Source organism: Myotis nattereri (assembly GCF_964212035.1).
Source record: "Myotis nattereri genome assembly, chromosome: 3".
Taxonomy (NCBI): domain Eukaryota; kingdom Metazoa; phylum Chordata; class Mammalia; order Chiroptera; family Vespertilionidae; genus Myotis; species Myotis nattereri.
The window spans coordinates 80,707,023-80,721,071 of record NC_138077.1 but is presented as its reverse complement, the minus strand read 5'-3'; the positions used below and the strand labels follow the sequence as shown (position 1 = coordinate 80,721,071).

The following is a 14,049-nucleotide window of genomic DNA, read 5'->3' as shown; positions in this document are numbered from 1 at the left end:
AAGCAAAGTTGATGAGCTAGAGATGGAGCAATTTGTTCAAAGGCATATGGCATACACATTTAAACTCTGGTCAGTTCTATTGCAAAGCCCATCCAAATTATTAACCATTAGAATACACTGTCAGGACATTTAACTGTCTAAGCTTCAGGTTTTCTCACTGATAAAGTGGTGATATCATACTTCCTGTACAGCCACTGTGAGGATTAAATTACAATAATGTGGGCAAAGATACTATTACACAACATGGACCAGAACTGTGGACAATCAGTGACAATGAATTCACTATATCTCTGCATCTATATCTAGAGACTATCAGTATGTATATCTGTGTGTGTGTGTGTGTGTGTGTGTGTGTAATGAATAGCTGTGTAGCCAAGTATTCACTTTTAAACATTTCTTATAATACTGGGACTTCAGAATGGTTAAAAGTGCATTTTTATGAGTTTACTCCCATTTAAAAGAAGAATTGGATTGGTGTACTGGATAATTAAAAACAGTTTCCTTCCTAATAAGGTTTTATTTTATATTTTTAACGTTCCAATGGTTTTAAGTATGTCTTTTTTGGATTTTTAAAGATAGCTCAACCAATGTTTCAAAATTGACTAAATACTTTTTCTTTCACAAACACAGATTGAACCTAAGTTTGATGTTTATATCACAGGAGCAAGAGACAGACAGTTATAACCTAGCAGGAAATGTTATGATATGTTTTTGCTGTTGTGCCTTTCTTTTTTTTGGTGTGAGAAAGGGTGTGATGTCATGCTGTCTCCACCCCCTGTGAGTAAGCCCACGGCTCGGCTAAGTGCAGCCGCCCGCCTGTCACCGGGAGACAGTCCACTTAAATGCAGCTCCAGGGTGGCGGGACACCCACCAGCATCACTCCCCGTGTGAGGTGGCAAATGCAACATGCTGTCCAGCTTGGGGTGTCTCCTTCTCTGTGGAAGTTTTGCACTAGCCCTGGGAAATGCACAGAAATTGCCAAAAGGCAAGTAGCTCCGATGTGTTGTGTTTTAACAATAATTTTTAAGCGATACTAGTTTTGAAATGTTGACGTTAAGTGTGATCTGCTTTTCCATTTGGGGGTGTGGGGGGGTAGCATTTTATAAGGTGGACAGTCTAAGTACAAATGTGTGAAGGAGTTACCTAAACTTTTACTTTTTTTTCCCCTCTGTTATTTACTTTTCAGTTGGATCTCTTTATTACAAAAATGAAATCCAACTTCTTATTAGGTTTAGCAGATGTTCACGGGAGCTTGCGTGGTATCGTGTCAAACTACAGTATTTGTATGTGGAATCAAATTATATAGATGAGCATTGTCGTCTGTTAAAAAGAGTTTTTGGTGTTTTATTCCCCTTCCCAGAGACTAAGCCATTACTATCTTAAGGTTTTAAAGCAGCTAATTCGGAAACCTGAATCTTTGGTGTAAACCTCCCGCACACCTGTTCGTTCAGAGGTTTGAGGACCCGAGGCGTGGCACATCGGCCATGTGTTAATTCATAGACACGCTTCTCCAATGGAGTTTGGATGAGTTTTGATCTGCTGGACAGGACACTCCCCCCTTTCCTGGCTAAAGTGCTCTCATTTTAGAATTGGTATTTTGTTTACAAATGTCACCAGAAGCAAATTAATATTTTGAAAGTTAAACCCTAAAAACAATCGTTTGAGCCCAGCTGCATGAAAACAAGGGCTTTCCTCTCTCCTGCCTTTAAACGTAAATGTTACATGTATTTTTTTTGTTCCTTTGCAAAGGCACTTTCCGAAGCCAACTCCAGGTCCGAGAGGCTTTTTATGGTGACAGACTGCTTTAGTCAGCAGGATTAGGAAAACAGGCTGGAACTTACGTACAGTCACAATGGAAAATAGTGGAGGTAATGCAGAGCCACAGGCTTGTCAAAACCCTGCTGGGCATGGAGTCAGAAGGCAAGGTTGTTAGTGTCAGAACATCCGAAAGATCCTTCCTAGGGGATAGTTTGTCCCAAGTGACAGTTGTTCTCTCCTCAGTGTGTTGAGTGAAAGTTGAATCTAGAATTGTGAAGGCTGAAGGGTTTGGCTAATTGATATTTAACACGATCACATAAAGGGTAAAGAAAAAGGCAAAGTTTAACTCCGGATAATTATGCAAAGAAAAACAAGTACACACTATTAGATTTTTATCTTCTATCAAGAATTTTGTGTTTTGATCATAGAAGTGTTGCAATAAATCAATTCTGAGCCACAGCATAAGCATTCAGAATTAATTGTTCCTGCTGCTGAAATATTTAATAAGGTCATACCATTTGAGAGGAATCCAGGGGTTTTCTCAGGCTCAATTTTTACCTTGGTTTTATTTTACCTTTTATTCACTGTGCAGGGATGACAGTCACAATTTGTTACTGCAGATTTCTGCAAATTCCAAGTGCTTTAATTATCATGTTGTAATCACTGGATATAAATCTGTTGACATAATTTTTTAAATATGTTATGGTAAAAAAATGATCAAAACAGCCACAAAACTCTTCTTTAGGCCCAATGCACTTTAATCTGAAGTATTTTTATCCAGGCTTCTTTTGTAATTTTTGAAAATATCCATAGTTTTGGTAATATTATAAAGTAAGTGGGAGTCTCCTTGCCTGTAATACTATATTTTTTCTTTATTATGAAAGCTACGAAGAAACTTTCTTTTAGCTTTAACTGAAGTTGTCTTTCTCAAATTGTATTTCAGGAATAGGTGCACTGTCCTCAAAACGGGGCAGGGGAGCATCTGCTCTCCATCAGTAACTTGGGGAGCACTCATGCTTTGTCTCCGTTTGGGGAGTCACAATAAACATAAGAATTTTACAGGAGCTGAAACCTGTCCAACTTGTTTAACCTATTGTTTCCCAAACTCATTTAACTAAGAATGCTTTTCTGGTGGAATAGCTATAATATCTTGCTAGGGGCTGTCTTTCAGCAGAGCACATTTGGGGAAATGCTGAAATAAACAAGGAAAAAGGGGATAACACTTTTTCTTCTTTTCTACTTTAGAGTCAGCTAAATATCATTTGTGATCTAAGAACAGGATAGAATTTTGAAGCTAGAAAGCACACTAGTGATCACGTAGTTTAGTGTCCCCTGGCCTTTGGGTTTATGAACCAGTAAAAATACATACGTGCTTTTAATGTCAGGTCCTGCTATGGAGGACATACTTGAATTTTGACAGGTAAGGATGTCAAAGGAAAAAAATCACCATTGTTTATTAAAAAATAGCCACATTAACAGATTTATAAAATAAGCAATTTATTTAAATATATCCATTGTTCTTATTTTTCTCATTTCACCTCAGACTGATGAAGTTCATCACAGGCCAACATTTGGTAACTACTAACTTAATACAACCATGTATTTTCAAATTAAGATGGGCAGGGGAAGTTTAGTAACTTTTCTACATTGATAGAAGAGCCAGAACTGGGATCCTGGGCTTCTGACTTGAAACTGTGTTCTATTTGAGATATATGATATAATATAATCTATATATATAAAAGCCTAAGCGACCATTATGACTGGTCACTATGACACGCACTGACCACCAGGAGGAAGATGCTCAACGCAGGAGCTGCTCCTGGTGGTCAATGCGCTCCCACAGCCAACCTCCTGCAACTAGCCAGCCAACCTCTCACAGTCCCTCCCCCCAGCTGGCCAGCCAACCTCCCATGGTCCCTCCCCACCTCCCAGACTGGGCAAGATGGACCTGATCAACCCCAATTGCCGGCCAAGCCAAGGGACCCCAACTGTGTACGAATTCATGCACTGGGCCTCTAGTATGATATAATATAATATAATATAATATAATATAATATAATATAATAATATAATATAATATAATAATGTAATATTTATATACAGGGTTGGCAAAAGTAGGGTTACAGTTCATATGGAAAATCATACAATAATTGATAAATAATTCGTATATATAAAAGCCTAAGCAACTCTTACAACCAGGGGACTGGATGACCAGATGACCAGCCGGTAGCTATGACATGCATTTACCACCAGGGCCAGATGCTCAATGCAGGAGCTGCCCCCTGGTGGTCAGTGCATTCCCACAGCCAACCTCCCGTGGTCCCTCCCTCCAGCTGGCCAGTCTTGATCAGGACTGGGCGAGATGGCCCTGATTGGTCCTGATCACCAGCCAGGCCTAGCGACCCCACTCGTGCATGAATTCGTGCACCAGGCCTCTAGTAATACAATAATAAACTTTGTGTTTTGTGTACTCACAACTGTTACCCTACTTTTGCCCACCCTGTGTGTGTGTGTGTATATATATATATATATATTTTGTTATTTATAAGAAAAAGAAATTATTTTTAATAAGAAGTCACTCAGTGCATGTCTTATGCATGTTTGCATATTTAGTCACATAGTTATAGAAAATAAATTATGAGTCGCTGCTTTTTAAAAGCTTAGAGTTGGAGACTATTATTAACAGACTTCTCATCTTCACTTCTCAATTATTATATTCCTTGATAAATCATTACCTTTGCTAAGTCTCAGTTTTCTCATCTGTAAATGGGAATAATGTTAATAATCACATAGTATTTTAGGATTAAATGCAATAAGAGATACAAAGCTTTTAGTGAAGAGTCTAATGTATAACAAGTATTCATTCAATAAATATTATTGGATTACAGAAAAGTGGGTCAATACTGAAAAAAAATATGCATTCCAAGTAATACATGTGTCCAAACTGTCAGATAAATCTCTTGGAGGATAGAAAATGTGGTGACAAGTTCTTGGCAGAAAGGTGTGGCAAGGGAATAAGTGTTGCTCTGCAATGAGAGAAGGCCTCTTCCATGTCCCAGCCTGACCATTGTCAACACAGTGTTTGATTGTCTGTGGAAATCTGCACCTTTGCCTTAGGATCAGCTTTTCCCTTAAGATTGTTAAGGCCTCATGGAACCTCCAGGAGACATTCTCTTGCACTTGTTTTTCAAGAGGAGGATTATGCTATAACACACAGGCCCTAGAGAAGAATTACCACATTGTTTTACACCTTTGACATCCCTGTGCTCCAGCTACCTCTCAGAATCTTTGTTCTTGGCACCATAGAACTTCTTTTTTTCCCCCTGGAGTACAGGCTAAAGTAAAAACCACAGAGAGCACACATATAGTGAAGGGAGCCAACAAAAGCTTATAATGAGACATGAGGGGCTTGACACACCTCTTTGCAGAAAATCCTGTGTAATAAGCCAGAAGGCAAAGGCAATATTTCTAGCCAACTCTATCAGTCCTCCTGAGGAATATGGGCAGAGAGCAACAGAGGAGCATCCAAGATACAAGTGCAATCAGATGGGCTGAGAGCATGAGGCTCTTGGGAACGACTCTTGGCATGTGTCAAAGGAAAGCCATGTCTGGCTCTTTGCCTCAGGTTCTTACCTGACAAGGTAGAAATCTCTGACTCCAAGGACAAAACACACAGGGGTAGATGATAATAACAATAGCTCTCATAGCTATTAATAACTGTTATTATTATTATCACAGATAACATTCTTTCAGCTCACATTAGATAGTTGTGGTAATTTATGGCTAAATATTCTTTTTAAAAAAATATATTTGTATTGATTTCAGAGAGGAAAGAAGAGGGAGAGAGAGACAGAAACATCAATGATGAGAGAGAATCATTGATCGGCTGCCTCCTGCACATCCCCTGCTGGGGATCAAGCCTGCAACCCGGGCATGGGCCCTTGACTGGATTCGAACCTGGGACCTTCAGTCTGCAGGCTGACACTCTATCCACTGAGCCAAACCAGCCAGGGCTGGCTAAATATTCTTAATGTGGAAAATCTAACTAAATTCCCAAAGCTTTCCTATAAAGCAGGTGTTTTATTACTCTCATTTTATAGAGCATAAAAATGTGTGCCTCAGTGTTTAAGTGATTTGCCCAAAGTCACCCAGCCAGCAAGTGGCAAAAGATTATACCCTTAATTTCTATGTAGTGCCAGTTCCCTGCTCCATGTAAAGATAGCTAATTTGTTCAAGTAACAAATTATAGTCTGCATACATGCAGAACTCCCGAAGCTGGGAAGACACAGCTCAGCGCTTGTCTTCAGGGAGCTGACCAGTTCCTGGAAGAGACATGGATGTATAGGCATCATTACAATCAAGTGAGATCAGTGTCTGATTTGGGAGAAGTATGAACAGCTTTGAGAACAAGCAGGAGAACCCAACCCTGACAGAGGATCAAGAATTATAAAAGAACTAGTGGCCCAGTGCACGGATTTGTGCACATTGAAAGGAAATTAATTAGAAGAAAGATTCAGTAATTACATTACTGCAAAAAATTACATGTCAAAATAGTATATATAATATCTATAATAATAAAAGTTTAATATGCTAATTAGACTGGACAACTGAACAACCTTCCAGGCAACCTTCCGGACAAAGCCGGGGCTGCGAGGGCTGAGGCAAGCTGCTGTGGCTGCAAGGGCCGAGCGCCTTGCATGAATTTCATGCATTGGGCCTCTAGCATTATTATAAAATTAAAACATGTGTGCAATTGGCACCAGCAAGAGCTTTATATGTATCGTGCATGCACGAGTCAACGTTTATTTTTAAATTGCCAGTGTGCATCCTATGTACCGGCTGGTCGAATGGTAGGATGGGTGGTCGGTCAGTCATTTAGCCTTATATATATATAGATATGGCACCCAAGTAGAGGCTTAGAAGACAAATTCAAGTTGGGGTAAGGAGGATGGTTAAGAGGTGAGGGGCCTTCCCAACAGGGATATGTATAGGGCCAGACCAAGGCAACCCCCAGGGGCCAGAACTCAGTAGGTGTTAAAGTACTCAGAGGGGGAGCCAAGACTAAGAAGTCCACACAGATTGCAACTTTGTCTTCCTTGTCTCGACCTACCCTGACTCCCCAAGATTGATTACATGGAGGCAATAGAAGGCAGTCTTTGGAGAGAAGGGCTCCTACATCTTGCTCTGTAAACTTTACCAGCTACTCAACTGGGGTCTGGCTCTCACTCTCCATGGAAACCTCCCATGTTGACAAAACAAGAATGTGTTACTCCAAGGGTCAACTCCATTTTTTTCAAAGGGGTTGGTAGTTGCGAACAGCTGGAGAGGATTTCTTTCATCTCAGGGCAGGGAGGTTGTAGGTGGGGAGGAAAACAGTAAGGAATAAAAATAAGCCTCGTGGGAGGGGTTCTGCTATGACTTGAATAATGTAATTTATGTACTGGTGGTATTAAAGAGTACACGGGAAAAATGGTTCTACTCCTACAAGAAAGCAAACAAGTTCAAAAATCACAGAAAGTTAGCTTAGCATCTTTTGCAGCTCTAAAGTTTCTTAGAAGTTTTAGTGATTTGTTTGTCTATGCAACTACTATTTATTAAGCATCTACTAGGTAACACTGAGATCCAGGCCTGCAATAAGAGACTTGTATTAGAAATGTAAATTTTTTTTTAATTTGTTTTTTGGAGCTTTTTTTTTTTTCAAATATATTCCTTTATTGATTTCAGAGAGGAAGGGAGAAGGAGAGAGAGATAGAAACATCAATGATGAGAGAGAATCATTGATTGGCTGCCTCCTGCACACCCCCCATTGGGGATCGAGCCCACAACCCAGGCATGTGCCCTTGGCCGGAACCGAACCCGGGACCCCTCAGTCCGCAGGCTGACGCTTTACCCACTGAGCCAAGCCGGCTAGGGCTAGAAATGTAAATTTTAAAAAAATCTTTGTTGTTGGAAGTATTACATATGTCCCTCTTTTCCCCTCAGTGACCCCATCTAGCCCGCCCCTGTCCCCTGCCCCAGGTCTTCACCAGGAATATAAAAATTGATCAAGTATAATTTATTTTGTACTAAGACTATTATATTTAGAACCCAAGGTTTTAAAATAAGGTTCCCCTGTGTTAATTATACATTTACTAGTTTACTGTCTTAATGAAAAGATAGTTAAAATGTTTTTGTAGGTTACTGTTAGTTGACAGAAGATATGTCTGAGACAAAAATGAGCTATCTGATGACAGGAGGGCCTTTCGGGAGATGTGACCAACCATGCAATCTGGGTCACTGTCCTCAGAAAGAGACCCTTTGCCACTTCCCTAATTTTATAAATTGTCATTTATAAAAGTATGTATAAGATAAAGAATATGGAATGTAAATAGATGAACTTAATAAAAGTGAGCGAAAAGATAGATATGATAATCTAATGTGAGAGACTAGAATAGTAAAATAAAAATATAAAAATAAGTAGTATCACCTAAAGAAGGAACATACTAAAAACAGAAAAAGATGATATATGCACATACATTCTATTAAAATTATGTTTAAAAAATATGATAATAATTCACCATGTATTATATATCATGCATGGTGTTTAATGCTAAGTGTTTATATAAATTATCTCATTTTATTCTTATGCCTCTGAAATATATATTATTACTATCTCCATTTTACAGATGAGGAACTAAGCCTAAGGAATATGTTAATTATCTATTGCTGCATAACAAATTACCACAAAATTCGTAGCTTAACACAACACATTAATTATTTCACAGTTTCTGAGGGTTAAGAATCGGAGGCTGGCCTAGCTGGGTCCCCTCCTTCAAGGTCTCTCACAGGACTGTAGCAAAGGTGTTGGCTGGGACTGGGATCTCATCCGAAGGCTTGACTGGGAAAGGATCCACTTCCAAGTCCTATAGTTGTTGGTAAAATTCAGTTCCCTCTTGGTTGTTGGTTGGAGGGCCTCGTTTCTGCACTGGCCATGACCAGAGGCCACCTAAGTTCTTTGCCACGTGGGCCTTTCTATTATGGCCACTGGCTTCATCAAAGTGTACAAGCCCAGATGAGTCTGCAGGCAAGATGGAAATCATAATTTTATGTAGTTCAATCATGGAAGTGACAGGCCAAGTCCTTTGCCATAGTTTATTGGTTCCAAGCAGCTCACAGATCCTGTCATACAGGTGATTACACAAGAAATGAATGCAGAAGGAAGGGATTATTAGGGGTTATCTTAGAGTCTATCCACAACAAAATGGGCAATGGCTAGAAAATGACATAGTGGAACTACGAATGCAGACAACCTTAACTCCGGAGAATGTACTGGTTGGAGTATGAATACGCCATCTGCTTCCCACAGAATTGAGCCATTAGTGGCAGCTGCCAAACTGCCAATTTGTCTTTCATATTTTTTTGGTGTTAATAAAACAATTCTTCCACAGGATCTAGGAATCTAAACACAAAATTTAGGTTATTCAAAGAACATATTCTTTTTTAAAAATATATTTTTATTGATTTCATAGAGGAAGGGACAGGAAGAGAAAGATAGGAACATCCATGATGAGAGAGAGTCATAGATCAACTGCCTCCTGCATGCCCCACACTGAGGATTGAGCCCACAACCCTGGCATGTGCCCTGACCAGGAATCGAACCGTGATCTCCTGGAGGACATATTGTTAATATGACACCCAGATGCGTATAGACATTTTAATAGTGTGGGTTTTTCCTCTAGCCCACAGTCTCTTCTTGTGTTGGGGTGGTCCCAAAGGTCTAGGAGGCACACAGTAAGAAGGGTAGTAAACCTCAAGGTTTCAGGCTGTTTTGTGAAGGTTCTGTGGACAGCTAGACTGAATCAGGACTCACTCCACTGCTCATAATGTTAGCTTGGGTTCCCCACCAAAAACTTTCCACCGTGAGATTTTTGGAGTTTGTCATAGGTTTCCCTAGTCTAACAAAACCCTGACTTGTATTCCTAGTGATTTTGATAGAAATGTGGGAGCCTTGAAGCTAATCTGAGGATTTTAGGCCCTCTTGGTACAGCAAGCATCCCCTAAAAAGTCAACTAATGCTCCTCCCCGTGGAAGTCCGAAAAGAAGGTAGATGTATCGCCTTTATAGAACGTTCATTATCATCCTCCAGTCATGGACTGTGTATCTAAAGCCCATACATAAGAAAGCCAGACTGAAGTCACCCACTCCAAGCACCTTCTGGTCAGATTAGAAATTAATTTTAGAGAAAATTGAGGTCCAATTCACACCTCATCTGTCATATAGCAATTCAATGTTTTCTTTAAAAATAAATTTAGCTATGAGTACAAATACAATAGCAGCTATCCCAAGTGTTGTAACTTTCATTGCACTTAGAATAATTGAAACTTTCCAAAATATCAGTACTTTTCTGCTTCCCTACTCAGTTATAATTTTATTAGTCTGAGGTGGGAGACTTATAAAAATTCTTCAGGTGATTCCTATGTGGCCAAAGTTGGAAACCACTGATCAAAATTTTTTGAAAATTTGCATGTGTAAGTGGGTGATAAACCTTTCTGGATAAGTACAGGGTAAAAATTAGGAGTTGCAGTAAATTATTTTGCTAAGTTTTAATATTACGTTAAAGATTTTATTTATTTATTTATTATTTATTTACCCCTTCATTCCAGGATTTTAAAGCATTATTTGAAAAAAAAAATTTGAGAATTCCTTCTCAAGCTGTATAAAATAAAGAAATATTTATAACTGAGATTAACATTTGTTTTTGGTGTTAAAAATGCTAATCTCTACTTTTGCAAAATCTCAGAAGCCAGATCCAAAAAGCTATGGCAGATTGTGTTTTTCAGGACTGGACTTACATTTGTTCATTTTGTCATTCAACTAACATTTTTTTTAAAAAAATGATCATATTAGGATTACAAAGATGAGTAAGACACTGCCGTACTTCAAAGAGTTTGAAATTAGTAGTATTTAAAATGACTTGGCTACACCAAAGTCATTTTCTTTTAGATAAAACTGTTGGTGTCTTAATTCTTCAACACTTGTAGGAGTTAACCCACCCCATTGTATTGTCATGCCCTAGCTTTAAGTGACATATCTGTATATATATTTTAAAAAATGAATTCATGTATTATGTTAAGAAAAACAAAACATCCCATGATCTCAGTCAATGCAAAATATAGGAATTAGGCAAATGTTCGATAAATTTCCATATTCAGAAGGTCCAGGTTATCTGAATTGCCTTTGGAATGGTTCCTTTAGTTATGCATACTATTTTATACATTCCAGCTCATCTTCTTTCTGTTTTATGCTAAGGAAACTTTGTGGGCGTGCAAGATGATTTATTATCTGAAACATATTCCCCTGTGTCTCCCACACAGTCTCTCCTCTCTGAGTGGAGAACGAGCCATCACCAGGACATAGCTTGGGGGGTGCCTTGCTTCCCACAAGTTGTCAAAGTGGAGTTCCAGATTTCCTTTCTCCTTAAATGCCATCCTTTGATTTCTCCATTCTGCTGGTTGATAAGAAAACATTCTGGTTTTCCAAGGGCCCTGCTAGAATCCACTGTGCACGTGTGTGTGGGCGTGCGGGACCCAGCAGGCTTTCCTTCTCCGAGAGCGGCAGATTCTGCCGTTGAAGGAGGGGTTCGGGGCGGCTGCCAGAGTCATGCTGGCAGAGAACCCTGGAATTCAGTCCTGTTACTGATATGCTGGCAGGGGATACAGGACAGAGTTTCCTTCTCCTTTCACTTTCCTAAATGGAGTTGAAGGCAGCTCCAGTCAGGAAGTTCAGGACGAGGAATCAGACAGTCTGAAGAACACCCCCTCCCATCCTCCCCTGGCTCACCCTCTTCAAATACCCACCCGACCATGTTGTCACAGAATGGTTCCCTAGGCACTCACATTTTCATAAGAGTTAGAAGATACTCTCCATGGAAGTTTCCTCTAATCTGTAGTTTCATCATGAATTGGAAAGAGAAGTATTGGAAAATAGCAGCAGGGGTTAGTAGGGAAAGCCCAGGAGTAAAGGTGAGCCTGGGCACATGTCCTGACCTCTCTCAACATCAGATTTTCTTTCTTGGAAAAAGGGAATGAGAAAAACAACAGTTCCCTTTTTAGCCTCCACTAATAAATATCAGGGTGACTTTAATGGAGTTTTTTGGTAGTAACTTACTTAACCTAAGTAAGAGGAGATGTGAGGACCAGACACATTTTTTTTCTTTAAATTTTTTAATTTTTCAATTACAGTTGACATTCAATATTACATTAGTTTTAGGTGTCACTTATACAACTTAAAAAACTCTTTATCTGCTGTGGCAGCTAGAGGATCTCTTAGATGCTCTGGTCTCCTGGATCCCTCTTGAAGAGACGCTGCGTTGAGGAAAAGCCACTGCTGGATGTTCACGTTGACGGCGTCAGGGCCTGGGTTGTGTAGCCTCAGTGGCACGGGGACTGAGGAGAGGAGCCATGGCACTATGGATTTTTAAAACATGATTCTTGCTATCAGCATTCTGCTCCTAATCTTGGTCCAACTCTCCCTGCAGGGTTTTGGAAGGTCCTGCTCAGAGCAGATTTATCTTTTATTGTGAAAGGTTTGGGAGTATGTCATGGTCTTTGGTCATTTTTCTTTCCTCCACATATTCTTGGGATGCAGGTCTGTATATTTGGTTTTCCCCTGGATGCCTCCTGTAGTCTGTCTGGCTGACCCAGGTCCTGGGTGAGATTCTTTTTCCCATCCTCCCTCTTTTTTATTAACCCTCCTTTCCCTTTAGCCCAGAGGTTCGACCCCTTTGGTGGTTGAACGACCCTTTCACAGGGGTCGCCTAAGAACATCCTGCATATCAGATATTTACATTACGATTCATAATAGTAGCAACATTACCATTATGAAGTAGCAACGAAAATGATTTTATGGTTGGGTCACAACATGAGGAACTGTATTTAAAGGGCCAGAAGGTTGAGAACCACTGTTTTAGCGTCTTTCTCTCTTTCCCTCTTAATTGCCTCCTTTTCTCTTTCCCCTTCTCTGAACACCATTAGAGTCCCCAGAACATCCTTCTGGCTTCCACCCCAGCTTATGCTACTGACCACGTTGGCCTTCATTCATGCCTCACAGATGACTCTTCATCTGTTTGGATATAGCAGAAATCATTCCCTTGGAAGACAATGCACACTTTATTTTTTCAAAGCAGGAGTGGGTGTTTCTATGTCATGCTAAATGTTCCACTTGATTGAAAATACCATGGTTTCTCACTCATTTATCTTGGCATCAGCAAGCTTGCAAAAAGCACAAATCTCCATTCATCTGATCAACTCTGTGCATGTCTGATTGGACAAGCCATAGTTATGTATTAACACTAGTTCATTCTTAAAAGGTTTTAAATATGGCAACAACATATGCATAATAAAAGCCAAATATTACAGTGTTATTTTGTAAGATCGCTTTTCGATTTGCTCCTGAATTTTTGTTCCATTGTTGCTGTTGGAGTTTGATATTTTGAAGAACTTGCAAAGAATTTTGCAGTTTAGTTTTCCAGTGGCTCATTGAGTTGGATCTTTAGTTCAAATGCCATGTTTCTCTTCATTTGACTGGTAGCCAACCTTTCAATGAAACCAAGTTTCTGTGTCAAATGTCCTCATGAAATTTGATTCTCTAATTGGCAACTGGGTCACAGTTGCAGGCATCAACACCATTATTACATACCAGCCTCTGATTCATTGCTGTTCTCAACAGGTGACTCCCAAATTGTCCTCTCACTCTTTCTGTACAGCCCTCCTCTTTCATATCTTCCTAAAGTTCTGATCCTTGTGCTTGGAAGACTCCATGACATCTGCCATGGAAACGTTATGTATTCTGTAGGCTTTTAGACTTTTTCAACCATATCAACAGTAATGATGACTAGTGAAAAAATGTATATATAATTAGGTTTCCAGATCCAAGTATGTGCGCTTACACACCTGTGCCATTCTGCATTGTGCTAGTTCACTTTGTAATACAAATAAAAAACAAATAAATATTAAACTGACAAAAGCTCTAGAAATGGATTAAATTGGGTGTCATGCACCATTGATTTTTGATTGGTCAATAATTTAGTTGCAAAACTATTTATAAAGTCTTTGACTGAAGAAAATAATTATTTTTATTATCCTGTTAACTCAAATATTAACAGATTGGAAAGGGTGCAGGCTGGGCTGAGGGCCCCCCCCCCCCAAGTGCATGAATTTCGTGCACCAGGCCTCTAGTAATATTATAATAACTGTATAGTGCCAGATGGGTTCTAGACCTATTGTGGCAATCCTTTTGTAAGGTATATATGCC

General features: G+C 39.6%; 1 protein-coding gene across 1 annotated transcript in view; it reads left to right on the top strand.

Annotated features, from left to right (window-relative positions):
• Positions 1-906: 906 nt before the first annotated feature.
• Positions 907-14,049, top strand: part of ABI3BP (ABI family member 3 binding protein) — a gene marked incomplete at its 5' end in the record, with an annotated part of 259,565 nt that continues 246,422 nt past the window's right edge. Inside the window, one exon of the mRNA XM_081086424.1 lies at positions 907-985. Within this exon, the coding sequence (XP_080942550.1) occupies positions 907-985 (79 nt within the window). The remainder of the gene's footprint in view (positions 986-14,049) is intronic.